Below are 20,962 nucleotides of genomic sequence, written 5' to 3'. Positions count from 1 at the left end.
GTTTTCATTCTGTGGTTGAAATTATTTGTGTTCTTGAAATCCTGTTTCTTAGTGATCAACTAAAAAAACTAACCTCAATTCTTTTTGAAAGGTTGAGATATGAGAGCCTGTTTCTGAAACCCAGAGGGTTCACCTTTATAAATATTTCTGAACTTTACGGGCTTTTAGGATAGTGTCACCAGAGACTATTTCTGTTCTGTGGTATTTTCACAGGAGTTGGCACAAATTGCCATCTGGCTCATGCCCCTGGCACTCCACTAAACTGCCTGGTCGGGTCCCTGGGGGCTCCTGAACTGTGATATCCTGTGGATTCCTCTGTAGCAGGTGATGGTGAAATTGTTACCACTCGTTCCTCAAAATCCATTGTCCTCTGGTTGCCTTGGTCATTGATCTGTGTAGTGATAGTTCTGTGTCTGGCCTGAGTGAGCTGCTGAGGTCATGAAGATAAGCAAGATGTGGTTTTCACACTTCACGAAATTATAGCTAGCAGAGGATGTGCAGACCAGCAGGTGCAGTGAGATGCTTCCAGGAGTGTCACAAGCCTCTGTGACAGTCATTTTCAGTGGGAGGAGAGTGTGGAAAAGACATTGAATCTCTTGGGAGAGTTATGTGAAGATTAACATTCCCCCACACCCAGGCTTCTAATACACCTTATTAAGAAGTTGTCTCCTAACCATGGTTGAAAATCACCGCACGGTAATAGGTGTTTGTTGTTGTTGCTGTTTAGTCGCTCAGTTGTATCCGACTCTTTGCAACCCCATGGACTGTAGCCCTCCAGGTTCCTTTGTGCATGGGATTCCCCAGCAAGGATACTGGAGTGGGTTGCCATTTCCTTCTCCAGGGGACTCTTCCCAATGCAGGGATCGAACCTGCGTCTCCTGCATTGCAGGCAGATTCTTTACTGCTGAGCCACCTGGGTAGCTGTATATAGTTATAACCTTTTTTCTTGTGATGATTTATTAGCAACTCTCAAGAATACAGTATTGTTACCTACAGTTGTATGCTGTCCATTACACCCTGTGACTTTTATAACTGGGAGTCTGTACCTTTAGGCCCCTTCACCCATTGTGCCCATCCCCCACCCACTTCCTCTGGCAATCATCCGTCTTTTCTTGGTATCTATGAACTTGGTTTTTGTTCTGTTTAACATATGAATAAGATACTTTGTCTTTGTCTGACTTATTTCATTTACCCTAATGTCCTCAAGGTCCATCCATGTTTTGCAAATGGCAAGATATTATTCTCCTGCATTGGCAAGTGGATTCTTCACCACTGAACCACCACGGAAGCCTGATGGGAGGTGTTACTGATGGGGGCAAATTTAGCAAAAGTGAACCCTGTGGAAGGAGAAAACTGAGCGGCGCTGCTCAAGGAAACTGAGGGCACACAGAGAAAGGGATGATAGTTTCTGTCACTGCTGTGCAGAATCGGGGGATGAGGTTTGACTCTTGAAATACAGGTAGGAATTCATCAGATTTATTTGAGGGGACAGTTGAGGATGGCAGAACTGTGAAGCAGTGTGTAAATGAGGAAAGGCCAGGCGAAAGACAGAACAGTAGATGGCAGAGGCCTTTACACCCTGCAGGGGAGATGAGAGTCCATCCAGGAAGCAAGGGGGGAAATGAAGAGTTTGAAGAATAGTAATATGCTCCAATTGCCCTTTTAGGAAAATATATTTGACAGCAAAATGGATATGGGCTAAACCTGCAAGTAACAGAAATCATTTCTGCCTGTCATGTGGTCTACCAAAGTGCAAGGGAAGCTGGGAAAGGTAGTTATATGTCTATAAGGAAAAAGAAATGGGACATTTTCTCCATTTTAATCACAAAATTGTTACTTCTGCCTCCTAAATATCATCTTAACATTTCCTTGCTACTTTACCTCCAGTGCGATTTTTACAGTTTGAGTTCTCATGGTCTCTCTCACTTTCTAAATAGCAAAACTCTCCTAAATAACCTTCGGCCTCCAGACTAAGGCCTTTGGAGTCAACCCTCAAGGTGTCAAGGAATCTTGCTAGAATAAAAATAGGGGCATATCCTGCCCTCCTTAAAAACGGCTCACTGTCCCATTCTGAACCCCTTAGCAGGGTACAGAGGGCCCTTCGTCCCCCTTCCGCCCCAACCTCATCTTCTGCCATTTTCACATTGAACTCTTTTGCTCCAGTCCTGGCTGAGTATGTCTCCTTTTCACACTGTGGCCTCTGTGTTCACCCTTCTTTGCCTGTACTGCCTCCGCCTGGAATTCCCACCTCTTCCTCACTCACCTGAGGAATGCCTAGGCATCCTTCAGGAGTCACCTTCCTGGGGCTGACTTCCTCTCAGTGAAGCTAACTTGTCTGCCCTCAGTTTGCCCATAATGTGTTTGTTCTTGTGCTGCTCAGGGTCTTGGCAGGAAGGGAAAATGGAAGACAGTTAAATGAAATGACTGTGTACAAACTTGAGGGCAGCTTTTAGGGAAATAAAAAATGGACACTGGCTTGCTCTGGAGCTAGCAACAGTGGCAGCTATTTCCAGCCTGGGCCTGAAGAGATGGGGAGAGAAAGCTGGTAGAGGAGATGAAGGGGTGAGCTATAGCGCAGCCTTTGCTAGAGGAATGTAGCCAACCACCAAGCTGCAGCCTGAGCAGAGGGAGCAGATGGCTTGGGCTGCCTGTGCTGCATTCTCTGCCTCCACCTCCTAACAGGTCCAAACCAACTAGAAGGTAATGGGTGAGGGGGTCCACTGATGTCCACCTCTGGGCAACTTCCCAGGGTTTAGGGGAGAGAAAGGGGGGATGGATCTGAACAGGCAAATATAAAGCATCCAATATAGCTCCTTATGTCTTTATACAGCCAAGGCAATGGCACCCCACTCCAGTACTCTTGCCTGGAAAATCCCATGGGCGGAGGAGCCTGGTGGGCTACAGTCCATGGGGTTGCTAAGAGTCGGACACGACTGAACAACTTCACTTTCACTTTTCACTTTCACGCATTGGAGAAGGAAATGGCAACCCACTCCAGTACTCTTGCCTGGAGAATCCCAGGGATGGCAGAGCCTGGTGGGCTGCCGTCTATGGGGTCACACAGAGTTGGGCACGACTGAAGTAACTTAGCAGTAAGACATTACAACGATTTAAATATCTTTCCCATCTAATTGTGAGCTCCTGAATGCATGGTGTTGTTTTTTTTTTTTTTAAATTTTTCTGAATCATGGATACCTAGCAACCTTAAGTTGCTAAAACTACTGTCTGGCTCCAGGGAAGAAGGGGGTTCAAGATGGTGGAGGAGCAGGACATAGAGCTCACCTTCTCCCACAAAAACATTAACCATACATCTACAAGTGGACCAGTTCACACCGAACATCTACTGAATGCTGAAAGAAGACCTCAGACTTTGGAAAGGGCAAGAAAATCACCACATAACTGGGTAGGATAAAAGGGAAAAGAAAGAATTGGGATGGGGCCTGCACCCAGGGAGGGAGCTTTTAAGAAGGAAAGATATACCATATCCTTGGATTGGAAGAAGTAGTATCCAAATGACTGTACAATGGAAAAAAGACAGCCTCTTCAATAAGTGGTGCTGGGAAAATTGGATAGCTACATGTAAAAGAATGAAATTAGAACACTCCCTAACATCATACACAAAAATAAAACTCAAACTGAAGACCTAAACGTAAGGCCAGGCACTATAAAACTCCTAGAGGAAAACAGAACACACTCTGATGTAAATAGCAGCGATCTTTTTGGATCCATCTCCTAGGGAACATATCTCAAAAGCCATTTATGACAAATCCACAGCCAACAACATACTCAATGGCAAAAAGGTAATAGCTTTCCTGCTAAAATGTGAACTAAGGCTGCTCACTGTCACCACTTCTATTCAGCATACTCCTGGAAGTCTAGGACACAGCACACAAGAAATAAAAGGTATCCAGATTGGAAGCGAAGAGGTAAAATTGTCACTGTATGCAGACAACATGGTTACATATATATATATATAATCCTAAGAACTCCACACAAAACTACTCGAGCTAATAAATGAATTCAGCAAAGTAGCAGGATTTAAGCCTAACATTGAAAAATTGGTTGCATTTCTTTACATTAACAATGAAATATCAGAAAGAAATGTAAAAACAAAAAAACTTTTAAAAATAGCACCAAAAAAAGGAATAAACCTGACCAAGTAGGTGAAAGACTTATGCTGTGAATTATAAAACAATAATAAAGGAAGTTAAAAAGCATTCAGAGAAAGGGAAGATATCCCATGCTCTTGGATTGAAAGAACTAATACTGTTAACACATTACTGACAAGGGGGTTTTTGCAGAAACTAACACCTGTGGCCAGTGATTTGTTATGTAAATGAATACGGAAACATCTCTAGTCAATAATGTTCAGGTAACAAAACACATATTACTACATCTCTGATCAGTAATGTATTAAAATGGCAATGCGACACAAAAAAGTCTACAGATTTAATGCAAACCCTATCAAAATACCCATGACATTTTCCATAGAACTAGAAAAATAATCCAAAAATTAATATGGAATTATAAAAGACACAGAATTGCCAGTCCTAAGGGAAAAAAGCAGGAGGCGTAACTCTCCCAGACTTCAGACAATATTACAAAGTTACAGCATTCAAAACAGTGTATTATTGGTACAAAACCAGATATACGGATCAGCAGGACAGAACAGAGAGGGCAAAAACAAACCCACGCATCTAAGGTCATTTAATCTCCAACAAAGGAGAAGAGAATATAAAATGGGGGGAAAGTCTCTTGAGCAAGTGGTGCTGGGAAAGCTGGACAGCAGCACATAAATGAATGAAATTAGAACACACCTTCACATCATGCACAAAAATAAACTCAAAATGGCTTAACGCCTTAAACACAAGACATGACACCATAAAACACCCAGAAGACAGCACAGGCAAAACATTCTCTGACATAAATTGTACCAATGTTTTCTTAGATCAGTCTCCCAAGGCAATAGAAATAAAAACAAAAACAAACAAATGGGACTTAAGTAAACTTACAAACTTTTGCACAGCAAAGGAAACCATAAAAAAATGAAAAGACAATCCACGGAATGGGAGAAAATATTGGCAAATGATGCAGCAGACAAGGGCTTAACCTCGAAAATACACAAACAGCTTATATAACTAGACAACAACAACAGCAAAAGCCCAATGGAAAAATGGGCAGAAGACCTAAATACACATTTCTCCAAAGAAGAAATATAGATGACCAGTAGGCACATGAAAAGACGCTCAGCATCACTAATTAGTAGAGAAATGCAAATTACAATGAAGTACGAACATACACCAGTCAGAAGAGCCCTCATTAAAAGGTCAACACACAATGAAAAAGAAGTTACAACAGACAATGCAGAAATACAGAGATTACTGTGAGCAACTATATGCCAATAAAACAGACAACCTGGAAAAAAATGGACAAATTCTTAGAAAAGTACAACAACCATCCAAGACTGACTCAGGAAGAAATAGAAATTATAAACAGACCAATCACAAGCACTGAAATGGAAACTGTGATCAAAAACCTTCCAACAAACAAAAGCCCAGGGCCAGATGGCTTCACAGCGAATTCTATCAAACATTTAGAGAAGAACTAACACCTATCCTGCTCAAACACTTCCAAAAAACTGCAGAGGGAGGAATACTTCCAAACTCATTCTATGAGGCCACCATCACCGTGATACCAAAACCAGATAAAGTTATCACACAAAAAAGAAAACTATAGGCCAATATCATTGATGAATACAGATGTAAACATCCTCAACAAAATATGTGCAAACAGAATCCAACAACACATTAAAAGGATTATATATTGTGATATAGTGGGTTTATCCCAGGGATACAAGGATTCTTTGATATATGCAAATCAATCAATGTGACACACCATATTAACAAATTGAAAGACAAAAACCATATGATAATCTCAATAGATGCAGAAAAAGCTTTCAACAAAATTCAACTCACATTTGATAAAATCTCTCCAGAAAAATGGGCACAGTAGGAATCTACCTCAACATAAGAAAAGCCATATAGGACAAGACCACAGAAAACATTATTCTCAATGGTGAAAAACTGAAAGTATTTCCTCTAAGATCAGGAACAAGGCAAGGGTGCCCACTCTCATCATCATTAGTCAACATAATTTTGGAAGTTGTAGCCATGGCAATCAGAGAAGAAATAAAAGGAATCCAGACTGGAAAAGAAGAAGTTAAACTCTGTTTGCAGATGACATTGATAAAGATACCACCAGAAAACTACAAGAGCTAATCAATGAATTTAGTAAAGTCACAGGATATAAAATTAATACACAGAATTCCCTTGCATTCCTACACATTAACAATGAAGAATCAGAAAGAGAAATTAAGGAAACAAACCCATTCACCACTTCAACAAAAAGAATAAAATACCTAGAAATAAACCTACCTAAGGAGATAAACGATCTCTATGCAGATACACTGATGAAAGAACTCAAAAGACGATACAAACAGATGGAGAGATAAATCACGTTCTTGGATTGGAAGAATCAACAGTATGAAAACGTAGATTGCTTTGGGTAGTAAAGTCAGATTTCATGCAATCTCTATCAAATTACCAATGGCATTTTTCACAGAACTAGAAGAAAAAATTTTATAATTTGTAGGGAAACACAAAAGATCTTGAATAGCCAAAGCAATCTTGAGAAAGAAAAATGGAATTGGAGGAATCAACCTTCCGACTTCACTCTATATTACAAAGCTACAGTAATCAAGACAATATGATACTGGCACAAAAACAGAAATACAGATCAATGGAACTGGCTAGAAAGCCCAAAGATAAACCTCTGCACCTATGGGCACTTAATCTTTGACAAATGAGGCAAAAGTATACAGTGGAGAAAAGATAGTCTCTTCAGTAAGTGGTACTGGGAAAACTGGACAGCTACATGTAAAAGAATGAAATCAGAACACTTTCTAACATCATACACAAAAACAGACTCAAAACAGATTAAAGACCTAAACGTAAGACCAGAAACTATAAAACTCTTAGAGGAAAACATAGGCAGAACAGACATAATGCGCAGCCAAGAACCTCTTTGACTCACCTCCTAGAGTAATGGAAATAAAAAAATAAACAAATGGGACTTAACTAAACTTAAAAGCTTTTGCACAGCAAAGGAAACTATAAACTAGATGAAAAGACAACCCTCAGAATGGGAGAAAATAATTGCAAATGAAACAACTGACAAAGGATTAATCTCCAAAATATACCAGCAGCTCATGCAGCTCAATATCAGAAAAGCAACCCAATCAAAAAATGGGCAGAAGACCTAAACAGACATTTCTCCAAAGAAGACATATAAATAACCAACAAACACATGAAAAGATGCTCAACATCACTTATTATCAGAGATATGCAATTCAAAACTACAATGAGATATCATCTCACACTGGTCAGAATGGTCATCATCAAAAAGAATCTACAAACAGTAAATGCTGGGGAGGGTGTGGAGAAAAGGAAACTCTTGTGCACTGTTGGTGGGAATGTAAACTGATATAGCCACTATGGAAGACAGTATGGAGATTCCTTAAAAAACTAGGAATAAAATTACCATGTGACCCAGCAATCCCACTACTAGGCATATATGAAGATAAAACCGTAACTGAAAAAGACACATGTACCCCAATGTTCATTGCAGCACTATTTACAACCGCCAGGACATGGAAGCAACGTAGATGTCCATCGGCAGATGAATGGATAAGGAAGTTGTGGTAGATATCCGCAGTGGTATATTACTCAGCTATAAACAGGAACGAATATGAGTCAGTTCTAATGGGGTGGATGAACCTAGAGCCTTTTATACAGAGGGAAGTTAGAAGGATAAAAACAAGTATTGAATATTAGTGCATATATATGGAGTTTAGGAAATGGCAATCCACTCCAGTACTATTGCCTGGAAAATCCAATGGACAGGGGAGCCTGGTAGGCTACAGTCCATGAGGTTGCAAAGAGTTGGACACCACTGAGCGACTTCACTCACTCATGGAATTTAGAAAAATAGTGCTGATGAACCTATTTGCAGGGAAGGAAGGGACATGTAGATGCAGGCAGGGAACAGACTTGTGGACACAGCGGGGGAAGGAGAGGGAAGGATGAACTGAGAAAGTAGCACTGACATATATACACTACCATGTGTAAAATAGCTAGCTAGTGGGAAGCTGCTGAACAGCACAGGGAGCCCAGCCTGGTGCTCTGTGATGACCTAGACGGGGGAGGTGGGAGCAGGGAGGCAGGGTCACAGCGAGGGGACATATATATAATTATGGCTGATTCATGTTGTTGTATAAACCACACAACATTATAAAGCAATTATCCTCCAATTAAAAAATAAAATGAAATAAAAATATTGTATATTAAAGCATTCATATGGAATCTAGAAAAATGGTACTGATGAGCCTATTTGCAGGGCAGGAATACAGACACGGGTGTGGATACAAGCGGAAGGAGGAGAAGGAGAGGTTGGAGTGAACTGACATAGCATTGAAATATATATATTATTATCATGTGTAAGATAGCTAGTGGGAAGTTGCTGTATGAAACAGGGACCTCATCTACAAACAATATCTGGAGAGGATGTGGAGAAAAAGGAACCCTTTTGCACTGTTGGTGGGAATGTAAATTGATAACAGGCACTATGGAGAACAATATGGAGATTCCTAAAAAAAAAAAAAAAAAGGGAATAAAACTACCATATGACCCAGCAATCCCACTGCTGGGCATATACCCTGAGAAAACCATAATTCAAAAAGATGCATATACCCTCATGTTCACAGTAGCACTATTTATAATAGCTAAGACATGGAAGCAACCTAGATGTCCACTGACAGATAAATGGATACAGATGTGGTACATGGATACAACAGAATATTACTCAGCTGTAAAAAGAATGAATTTGAGTCCGTTCTAGTGAGATGGATGAACCTAGAACCTGTTATGCAGAGTGAATTAAGTCAGAAAGGGAAAAACATCATATATTAACGCACATATATGGAATCTAGAAAAATGGTATTAATGAACTTATTTGCAGGGAAGGAATGGAGACACAGACACAGAGAACAGAGCTGTGGACACAGTGGCATAAGCAAAGAGTGGGATGAATGGAGACAGTAGCACTAACACGTGTACACTAACGTGTAACACAGACAGCTGGTGAGAAGGTGCAGTGTAACACAGGGAGCCCAGCGTGGTGCTCTGTGATGACTAGCGGGGAAGGAGGCTCAAGAAGGAAGTGATATGTATGTATAATTATGGCTGACTTGTGCTGGTGTACAGCAGAAACCAATACAACATTGTAAAGCAATTTTCCTCCAATTAAAAAATAAATTAAAAAAAAGAGGAAGCTCAACTTGGTACTCTGTGATGACGAGAGGGGTGGGATGGTGGGAGACGGGAGGGAGGCTCATCAGGGAGGGGATATATGTATACTTACAGCTGACTCATGTTGTTGTACTGCAGAAATTAATGCAACATTGTAAAGCTGAGCCATTGGGGAAGCACTTAAAGCAATTACCCTCCAATTAAAAATTGTTTTAAAAAAAAGATACACTTGAATAATGGAAAAAAGTCAACAAACAACAAATTCTGGAAAGAATGTGGGGAAAGAGAGGCCTCCTATATTGCTGGTGGGAACGTATGTTAGTGTAGCCACTATGGAAAACTGTGGAAGTTCCTCAGAAAACTAAAAATAGAATTACCATATGATTCAGCAGTCCCACTCCCGGGCATATAGCTCGACAAAACTCTAATCCCAAAAGATACACACCCCACTATGTTCACAGCAGCACTATTCACAATAGCCAACACATGGAGACAACCTAAATGTCCAGCAACAGATGAGTGGATAGAGAAGACGTAGTACGTATATACACACAATGAATAGGACTCAGCCATAAAAGGGATGAAACGATGCCATTTGCAGCAATGTGGATGCAACTAGAGACTGGCATACTAACTAAAGTCAGTCAGAAAGAGAAAGACAAACACCACATGATATCACTTACATGTAGAATCCAAAATATGACACATATGAACTTACTTATGAAACAGAAACAGACTCATAGACCGTAGAGAACAGATTTGTGGTTGCCAAGGGGAAGGGGAGGACCGGGAATGTGGGATTAGCAGATATAAACTATTACATATAGGATGGATAAACAACAGGGTCCTACTGTATAACATGAAACTATATTCAATATTCTATAATAAACCATAATGGAAAAGAATATGAAAAAGAATGTCTATATAACTGAGTCCACTTTGCTGTACAGCAGAGATTGGCACACATTGGAAATCAACTATACTTCAATAAAAATAATATTAAATAAAAATACAAACAAATACCTCGTGAAACTTAAAAGCTTCTGCACAGCAAAGGAAATCATAAACAACAAAAAGACAATCCACAGAATGGGAGAAAATATTTGCAAGTGAAGCAGCAGACAAGGGATTAATCAATAAAATATACAAACAGCTCACACAGCTCTGTCAGATAAAAAAAGAAAAAACAACCAAAGAATAGGCAGAGGCTTTAAATAGCCATTTCTCCAAAGAAGACATACTGATGGCCAAAAAGCACATGAAAAGATGCTCAACATCACTAATTATCAGAGAAACATAAAATTACAGTGAGGGATCACCTCACCTAAGTCAGAATGGCCTCATCAAAACATCTATAGACAGTAGATGCTGGAGAGAGTGTGGAGAAAAGGAACCTTCCTACACTGTTGGTGGGAAGGTAAATTGGTGCAACCACTATGGAAAACAGTATGGGGGTTCCTTAAAAAACTAAAACTAGAACTACTATATAATTTAGCAGTTGTACTCTTGGGCATATATCCAAAGAAAATCGTAATTCCAAAAAAACACATGCACCTCAGTGTTCATTACAGCACTATATACAACGAGCAAGACATAAAAGCAACCTAAATGTCCATCGACAGAGGAATCGATAACGATGTGGTACGTTTATACAGTGGAATATTACTCAGCCATAACAATGAAATAATGTCATTTGCAGCAATGTGGATGAACTCAGAAATTATTACACTGAGTGAAGTAAGTCATACAAAGACATATCATATGATACCACTCATATGTGAACCTAATATTTACAGAACAGAAGCAGACTTGGAGATAAAAAAACAAACTTACGGTTACCAAAGGGGAAATGTGGGAGGCGGTTAAATCAGGAGCTTGGGATTAACATATACACACTATTATACATAAAAAAGATAACCAACAAGGACCTACTATATAGCACAGGGAACTCTACTCAATATTTTGTGATAACCTATATGAGAAAAGAATCAGAAGATGAATATACGTGCATGTGTAACAATAAAAAAGGCTGACACCGAAGAATTGATTCTTTTGAACTGTGGTGTTGGAGAAGACTCTTGAGAGTTCCTTGGACAGCAAGGAGATCAAACCAGTCAATCCTAAAGGAAATCAACCCTGACTATTCATTGGAAGGACTGATGCTGAAGCTGAAGTTCTGGTACTTGAGAGTAGCATGGAAATATATACATTACCATATGTAAAATAGATAGCTAATGGAAAGTTGAGGGCTTCCTTTGTGGCTCAGATGGTAAAGAATCTGTCTGCAATGCAGGAAACCCGGGTTGATCCCTGGGACAGGAAAATCCCCTGGAGAAGGGAATGGCTACCCGCTCTACTATTCTTGCCTGGAGAATCCCATGGACAGAGGACTTTTGAAAGTCCCTTGGACAGCAAAGAGATCAAGCCAGTCAGTCCTAAAGGTAATCAACCCTGAAATATTCATTGGAAGGACTGATGCTGAAGCTCCAATACTTCAGCCACCTGAGGCGAAGCACCAACTCACTGGAAAAGATCTTGATACTGAGAAAGATTGAGGGCAGGAGAAGCAGGTGACAGCGGACAAGATGGTTGGATAGCATCACTGACTCAATGGACATGATTCCATTGAGCAGACTCCGGGAGAGAGTGAAGGACAGGGAAGTCTGGCGTGCAGTCCATATGGGGTCACAAAGAGTTGGACACGACTTAGTGACTGAACGACAATGAGAACTTCCTATATAATACAGGGAGCTAAACCTGGTGCTCTGTGACAACCTAAAGGAGTGGGAGTTTCACGAGGGAGGGGATATTCATGAATTCTGATTCATGTTGATGTACGGCAGAAACCACACAATATTGTAAAGCAATTATCCTCCAAATAAATAATTTTTTTAAAGTTACTAAAAATAATGGTCCCTCTAAATACTCAACTGTATTACTGCAGTCTATTTTTAAGTGTTGAAAATGGATTTCCTAGAGTTATCTTATCACGTGAAGCATATGGTGAGTTTTGTTTCATATTCCTGATTTGCCTTTTTTCATTTCTCAGCCAAACAGGTAGGACTCGTGAGATCTCAATGCCTTCCAGGAACTATACTCCGTACACACGAGTCCTAGAGTTGACCACAAAGAAAACTCTGACCTAAGCACTTGGAGACATGCACTTTTCACAGATGGACAAAGGCCCTGGAACCCTGCAACCTGAAGTCTGGAAAGGGTGACTGTTGCTTCCTCCTGTACACTGTTTTAAGTCCCAGTGGAAATTGCTGAGGTTTTGCTCCACTTCTAAAACATGAGGCAAAGTGAAGGTGGAAGGGGGAGGGCAGGAGAGAGAGGTTTCAAGGTTGTTTTTCAAACCCCCAACCAGTGTATGTATGTACCCTGCTGTACTGGGCTGTTGTTAGCTTTCCATGTAGACACTGAGCCCTGGCAGGAGAATTCTCTATTTTCTGTTTTACTAGACTTCGGTTGGGAGGAAAAAGGGTATTAACTTGAAATTTCATGCTACTCATGCCAGGATCATTTGTTACAGCATGAAGGTTTTATTTACCCGTAAAAGTATTAGAGGCAGTGTTTCTCGGCTACAGGGAAGCCTGTCCATAGGAGCATGGGCACCTGGGGAAATGTGACCCCAGGAAGGAAGGGGCAGGTGCCGCAGACCCATGCAGGGGCTTGGGAGCCTCGGCTGGAGCCAGTCCTTGTGAGGGCAGACACGTTTCATTCTGATGTGCTAATCCCTCGGTTTAATTTGTGCCTTATGCCTTTATGGGGCCAGCTGAAATCACTGTATTTCTTCAACCTGTGATTTAGTTTTTCTTTCTCACTTTAAATGAAAGAGAATTTTGTATGTTGTAGAAATTTAATCACTTAATGCTTTCAGTATCAATTATTGTTTTTGTTAAAAGAATGAATAATTTGTTCATGCATGCTCTACTTTGATATTATAACCTATGTCACATACGTTTAATAAATGCCATATATTTTGTTCTACTGATGCTGTCATTGTGTGTCATTCATGACTGTGTAGAGGGGTAAAGAACAGAACCAGGTTCTGGACTGTTCAAGTTAGGGCACCATAATTTTTCAATCAGTACAATCCCTGGAATCATTTATAAACTGTACGAGAGGGTGTGTGTGTTTCTGTGTATGTATTTAAACTCTGAAGTTTATCTAGTTAACTTACCTTCTAGAAAGATTAAGATGCATTCATGTTTATAAAACATTAAAATCATTTTTACTAAAAAAAAAATCCTCCTGTGTGCCCAAACTCCCTGTGCTGTGGTTAGTCGTTCAGTTGTGTCTGACTCTTTGCAACCCCATGGACTGTCACCTGCCAGGCTCCTCTGTCCATGGGGGTTCTCCAGACAAGAATACTGGAGTGAGTATCACTCTAGGGGATCTTTCCTCCTCCAGGGGATCTTTCTAACCCAGAGATTGAACCCAGGTCTCCCACATTGCAGGTGGATTCTTTACCAGCTGAGCTACCAAGGAAGCCCACCCAAACTCCCTACCTCTTACCTTTTTAAAAAAAAAAAAAGAGCCAAAGAAAGAAAGCAAAGCAACTCAGTTGAGTAAATGACCATAAGTCAGCATAGTGTCAAAGAGGAAATGGCATATTTTGAAGTCAAATTTGTATTTACATTGAGGTTGTGGGACCTTGGACATGTCATCAAAGCTCTCTGAATATCAACTTCATATTCTACTAACTTGGGATAATCATGCCTACCTGATTGCTTCAGCAGCACATATACTAAAATTGGAACGCTATACAGAAGATTAGCATGGCCCCTCAGCAAGCAAATCAGATCCCTTATGATTATACAGTGGAAATGACAAATAGATTCAAGGGATTAGATCTGATAGAGTCCCAGAAGAACTATGGATAGAGGTTCATAATACTGTAAAGAAGGTGGTAATCAAAACCATCCCCCAGAAAAATACAAGTCAAAAAGGTTGTCTGAGGAGGCCTTACAAATAGCTGAGAAAAGAAGAGAAGCAAAAAGCAAAGGAGAAAGGGAAAGATATACCCAATTGAATGTAGAGTTCTAAAGAATAGCAAGGAGAGATATGAAAGCCTTCTTCAGTGAACAATGCAAAACAAAGAAATAGAGGAAAACAATAGAATGGGAAAGACTAGAGATCGCTTCAAGAATATTAGAGATACTGAGGGAATATTTCATGCAAAGATGGGCACAATAAAGGACAGAAACACTATGGACCTAACAGAAAAAAGCAGAGACATTACTTTACCAACAAAGATCCATAAGCTATGGTTTGTGAGAGCTGGACCATAAAGAAAGCTGAGTGCTGAAGAGTTGATGCTTTTGAACTGTGGTGCTGGAGAAGACTCTTGAGAGTCCCTTGGACAGCAAGGAGATCAAACCAGTCAATCCTAAAGGAAATCAATCCTAAATATTCATTGGAAGGGCTGATGCTGAAGCCGAAGCACCAATTCTTCAGCCACCTGATGCAAAGAGCCAACTCGTTGGAAAAGACTCTGATGCTGGGAAAGATTGAGGGCAGAGGATGAGCTGGCAGGATGGCATCACCGAATCAGTAAACCCCAGGGGACAGTGAAAAACAGGGAAGCCTGGCACGCTGCTATCCGTAGGGTCATAAAGATTCAGACATGACTGAGTGACTGAACAACAAGAAGCATGACACACAAGTTCATGAAGTGTTCCATATTTTTTACACAAAAATAAACTCAAAATGGCTTATAGACCTAAACATAAGACATAACACTATAAAACTCCTAGAAGAGATCACAGGAAAAACATTTTCTGACACAAACTATACCAATGTTTTCTTAGATCAGTCTCCCAAGGCAACAGAAACAAAAAACAAACTTAAACAAAAACAAAAAACAAAAACAACAAACAAAAAAGCAAACAATCAGACTCACAAGCTTTTGCATAGCAAAGGAAACCATAAGGAAAACAAAACCAAAATAACCTATGGCATGGGAGGAAATATTTGCAAACAGTGTGACCAAGAAGGGCTTAATTTCCAAAATATCCAAACAGCTCTCAGTACAACAAAAAAAGCAAACAACCCAACTGCAAAATGGAAAGGAGGAGACTTCCCTGGTGGCCCAGTTGCAGGCTGTGCTCCCAATGCAGGGGCTCTGGGCTTGATCACTAGTCAGGGAACTAGATCCCACATGCTGCAATCAAGAGTTCACGCCACAGCTAAAAGATCCCTCATGCCACGACGAAGATGGAAGGTCCTGTCTACCACAACTAAGACCCAGCACAGCCAGATAAATAAGTATGAAGGAGGAAAAAAGAAAAACGGGCAGAAGACCTAAACAGACGTTTCTCCAAAGAAGAAATACAGATGACCAGTAGGTTCATGAAAAGATGATCTACATCACTAATTATTAGAGAAATGCAAATCAAAACTACAATGAGGTACCAGCACCTACTAGTCAGAATGGTCATCATTAAAGAGTCAACAAATAAAAAATGCTGGGCAGGGTGTGGAGAAAGGGAACTCTCCTATGGCTGCTGGTGAGGATGTAAGTTGGGGTAGCCACTGTGGAAAACAGTATGGAAGATTCTCTGAAAACAAAAAATAGAATGACCATATATCCAGCAATTCCACTTCCGGGCATAGATCTGGGCAAAACTATAATTCAACAAGAGACATGCAGCCCTGTGTTCACAGTGGGACTGTGCACAATAACCAAGACATGGAAACAACCCAGATGTCTATTTATAGGTGAGTGGATAAGGAAGATGCAGCACATATAGACAGTGGAATATTACCCAGCCATGAAAGAGAACAAAATAATGCCATTTGCAGCAACATGGATAGAACGAGAGATGATCATACTAAGAGTAAGTCAGAAAGAGAGACAAACACCCTATGATATCACTTATCTGCGGAATCTAAGATGTGATACAAATGAACCTATCTATGAAACAGAAACAGAATCACGGACACAGAGGAGAGACTGGTGGTTGTCAAGGGGGAGGGCGCTGGGGGAGGGATGGAGTAGGAGTTTGGGATTAGCAGATGCCAACTGGTATATATACATAACAGATAAATAACAAGGTCCTACTGTGTAGTACAGAGAACTATATTCAGTAGCCTATGATAAAGCACAATGGAAAAGAATATATAAAAAAGAATGTATATCTGTAACTGGATCACTTTGCTGTACAGCAGTAATTAATACAACACTGTAAATCAACTGCACTTTAATTAAAAAAAAAAAAATCACACCTACCTGATAGGCTAACGTGAGTGCCAACTGAGGTAGGTCACGCAGAGGCCTGTCCTGGGGCTCTTGGTGCACAGGAGGGTCCTGCCATCTGGAGGTGTGTCTTAAAGCACTGCTGTTGAGTCCTGGCTACCTTCCCTCTCCAAGGTGCTTTAGCGAGAAAAGCCTTTTCCTAGCGCGGTGTCAAGGAAGAGAGTTTCAGGAAAAAGCAGATCTGGGGACCAGGAGGTAGTGAAGCAGGACTCAGAGTGGCAGAGGGTTCTGGGAACCCCTGGGCCCCTGGAGAAGCTGGTGGGGAAACAGCTTCTAAATGAAATGTGGTGGCATAAAAAAATGTCAGTTTTTGTGAGAGCAAGAAAGAAATAAAGACTGTTCGGCAAACACTCCATACCCTCCTTCTTAAAACAACCAAAAAAGGAAAAAAAATCAATAATCTAAATTCAAAGAATGCTAGGAATCATTCAAGGTGGTCTGTCCCCAGGGCCTTTTGTATTTATAAATTTTTAAATATACCTGTGGAAATTTTGGAGAAGGCAATGGCGACCCACTCCAGTACTCTTGCCTGGAAAATCCCATGGACAGAGGAGCCTGGTAGGCTGCAGTCCGTGGGGTCGCTGAGTCAGACACGACTGAGTGACTTCACTTTCACTTTTCACTTTCATGCACTGGAGAAGGAAATGGCAACACACTCCAGTGTTCTTGCCTGGAGAATCCCAGGGATGGGGGAGCCTGGTGGGCTGCCGTCTATGGGGTCGCACAGAGTCAGACACGACTGAAGCGACTTAGCAGCAGCAGCAACATGTGGAGAATTCTAAACATTATTTGAACTATTCAGAAAGACCACTGAAGGGACTTCCTCAGTGATACAGACTTGAAACTGAAAAAGAAAAAACCCAGAGCTGATCCTTCTCACCCTTTTGTCAAAATCAGTGACACTCAATCTACCGTCTGAAACAGAGTGGCGTTTGTTCTTCAACCTCCTCATAAGCACAGGTTTCATGTAGAACTGGAGAGAAAAACTAATATCACATAGCAAATTTACTCTGAATTTATTCCAAAAATGTATTCCTATAATAATGCCTCAATTAATATTCTCATTCCAATCCTTCCAGACTTTCTTGAACACACACACACACAGACCATTTATTGTTTTAGAATACACAGGACTCTATACAGAAGCAGAATCACGGCACTCAGGAACGCAGGCTCTTGAGACTGTCTCAGCTTAGTCACAAGTGTGTGCCTTAAGCAAGTCACAGAACCTCTTTGAGCCCCTGTAAAATGGGATCAGTGACAGTTCTTTCCCAACTGTCACTGTGTGCAGATAAAATGAGTTAATATCTGTGGGGTTCCTAGAATAGTGCAGGGCGCAGAGTAAGCACTTGGAAAGCGTTACCTGTGGTTGATAATCACATTTCACTTACACACTACAGCATTCTATATAGGTACAGGTGTATAGAGCTACACTGATGTTTCTGACAGCTAGTTGGATTCTATTTTATTGGTGTACTATGGTTTACTTCGAAGAAGGCAATGGCACCCCACTCCAGTACCCTTGCTTGGAAAATCCCATGGACGGAGGAGCCTGATAGGCTGCAATCCATGGGGTCGCTAGGAGTCGGACACGACTGAGCGACTTCACTTTCACTTTTCACTTTCATGCATTGGAGAAGGAAATGGCAACCCACTCCAGTGTTCTTGCCTGGAGAATCCCAGGGACGGGGGAGCCTGGTGGGCTGCCGTCTATGGGGTCACACAGAGTCGGACACGACTGAAGCGACTTAGCAGCAGCAGCAGCATGGTTTACTTGCCCTATCCCCAGCTGTTGGAATTTTGGAATTGTCTTTACTCTTTTTAAAGCAATCCTCTGATAAGTTCCTAGAAGAGGGATCACTGGGTCACGAGTTAGGTACATTTCAGTATTTCAGTGCATGTGGTCCAATGTGGCCTCTGGAGATTTGAGTCCACTGAAACTCTCACCAACAAAATGAGAATATTCTTTCCCTACCTCTTTGCCAACACTGGGAATGAGAAATGAAGGCATGTGTAAAGTTGGTAGCTTTAGGGAGGCCTGCACCCCTCCCCCAAAAAACAGACAGTGCAGAAAGTACCTTCAGGATATGGCCTGTGGATACCTGAGCTCCGGACTGTGCAGGTGTGAGCTGCAGGCGTGCAGGCGTCCCCGTGGTCCAGAGAGTGCAGGTCAGCCGACAGGAAACAGGACTGGGCTTACTTAGGAGCTGGCATCCTCCAGGATCCTGGAATCAGAGAAGGCCTGCTGCTTAGTGAGTCAGAAGCTAGAGCTGGCCATCGTGAAAAAAGATTCACCATATGTCTGATAGGAGGTTTGAGTTTGGATGGCATGTGCCCCAGGGAGTTCTTTTTAGGGCTACCTGGGGAGAGAATGTTTGGGGACGCGTCTGGAGCTTGGTGATGTGACATGGTCTTCCCAATAGAGGGCGCACCAACCAAGACTGATCCCCAGCTGGTCCAAGTGGATCTGTGTACTCCAGGCACCCTCTTTCTCCCCAGAAAATGCCACTGGCCTGCTCCAGGATTCCTTTCTGTCCTGCTTCAGGCCACATCAGACCACAGTGCTCTTCTGGACAGCCAGACTCAGGGGCCAGTTCAGCTCAACCAGCACATGCCAGGTGCTGGGGAGACACGGATGTGTACCCTCAAGACCTTCATCCTTTCCGAAATTGTTCCCAGTCAGTCTCCTCCCGATCTTTGCTTTCTCTGAATCCCAGAGGTATTTGTTTCTGTCCTATCTTTTCTACTCTTACGTCTGATGACAGACCATCATGTCCAGGACAGAGGGGCCTGGCGTGCTGCTGTCCATGGGGTCACAAAGAGTTGGACTCAACTCAGAGACTGAACAACAACAACCATACAGGTAAGCTCCTTGGGGGCAGTTTCCTATAAGGAGGGGACAACATTCCACACCTCAACAAGCATGGAGAAATCTATAAATGAAAAGTATCCAGAAAGAGCCTTGGCCAGAGAAAGTAAAGGAGACTAAGAGTTACCGACCTAGGCATAGCATGCAACCACTCCAGTCTTCACAGCAATTCTGTGTAGAAAATGTCACTACCACCGTTTTGTAGGTAAAGAAATGGAAAGTCAAAGAGAGATAAAACTTGTCTGACACCGCCAGACCTGACTGACTTCAGAACAGGGGTGGGAAGGCTGGAGTTGGTATTGTCACTAAACTGCAATAGTCCCATGGGTGGCTCTTGAGTGTGGTGCTCCCATGAGCAGCTCTGCCCAGGAAGGAAATGGAATTGAACCCCAAAGAGGCTGGCTGGGCTGATCATGTGAAACAGCACAGGAGGAGTTTCCAGAGACATGCCTACAATCGACACTAACATTGACCCCTGCTGTTAGTACTAGTCATTACGGTGAAGGAGGTGTTGCACTATGAATATCTGCAGACCCAAGGATTTCCTTTTATTGGACACATATTACAGACTTGATGAATAATGCTTCCTTGTGAGTAGGACTGTGTACAAGGAAAGCAGGGCAAAAAAACAGTATGTTGGGATAAATAGGATTAAATAAACCATAGACTTCTTTCTCTTATATGCAAATTTGAGAATAACTCACTGGACTTTGTCAGAGGAGGACAAGCCCCAAAGTAAGACGGGAGATGAGTTTCTGGAAAGAGACCAGTGGGAGACTGCTGCTAAATCTGGAGGTAATTTGTTAGGCAGGATTAGATTGCTGATACATGGTGTGAAGTATAAATCAAAGAAATTTTTGCATATGGATGTCCAATGAATTGTTTTAGCACCATCTGTTGAAAAGACTATACATTTCCCACTGAATTGCCTTTGTGCCATTGTGGAAAAGCAACTGGTCATATTGGTGCACAGGACTATTTCTGTACAGTCTGTTATAATGATCTAGTTGCCTGTCTTAACACCAGTCCCACACTGACTTGATTACTGTAGCTTTATCTTAAGCCTTGAAGTCAGGTAGTATGGGCTTTTCGACTCTATTCTTTTTCAAAGTTGTTTTGATTAGTCTAGGTCCTTGGCATTTCCGTATGAGTTTTACTCTCTGTCAGTTCCTACCTATGGGCTGTTGGGATTCTGACTGACATTGCACTGAATAGATAGGGCTTCCCCGGTAGCTCAGTGGTAAAGAATCTGGCTGCAGTGCACAAGCCACAGGAAACATGGGTTTGATCCCTGGGTCAGGAAGATCCCCTGAAGTATAACAGAGTATGGCAACCCACTCCAGTCTTCTTGCCTGGAGAATCCTATGGACAGAGGAGCCTGGTGGGCTACAGTCGACAAGGTTGCAAAGAGTCAGACACAACTGAAGTGTCTTAGCATGCACGCACACACTGAACGGACAGATCGTC

General features: G+C 41.7%; 1 protein-coding gene and 1 long non-coding RNA gene across 2 annotated transcripts in view; one reads left to right on the top strand and one right to left on the bottom strand.

Moving 5' to 3' along the window:
• MYZAP (myocardial zonula adherens protein) overlaps positions 1 to 13,355 on the top strand; it is a 111,671-nt gene extending 98,316 nt beyond the window's left edge. Inside the window, exon 13 of the mRNA XM_005211649.5 lies at positions 12,415 to 13,355. Within this exon, the coding sequence (XP_005211706.1) occupies positions 12,415 to 12,511 (97 nt within the window). The 3' untranslated portion in view covers positions 12,512 to 13,355. The remainder of the gene's footprint in view (positions 1 to 12,414) is intronic.
• Positions 1 to 20,962, bottom strand: part of LOC112448470 (uncharacterized) — a 33,994-nt gene that overhangs the window by 3,609 nt on the left and 9,423 nt on the right. The window contains exons 2-3 of the long non-coding RNA XR_003036846.2: positions 18,705 to 18,851; positions 16,600 to 16,765 (exon numbers count right to left, since the gene is read on the bottom strand). This is a non-coding gene — a long non-coding RNA (uncharacterized lncRNA). The remainder of the gene's footprint in view (positions 1 to 16,599; positions 16,766 to 18,704; positions 18,852 to 20,962) is intronic.

The sequence above is a fragment of the Bos taurus genome, chromosome 10, assembly GCF_002263795.3.
Source record: "Bos taurus isolate L1 Dominette 01449 registration number 42190680 breed Hereford chromosome 10, ARS-UCD2.0, whole genome shotgun sequence".
In the NCBI taxonomy this organism is placed as follows: domain Eukaryota; kingdom Metazoa; phylum Chordata; class Mammalia; order Artiodactyla; family Bovidae; genus Bos; species Bos taurus.
The sequence above is the reverse complement of the archived record's forward strand: the minus strand, read 5'-3'. Positions and strand labels throughout refer to the sequence as shown.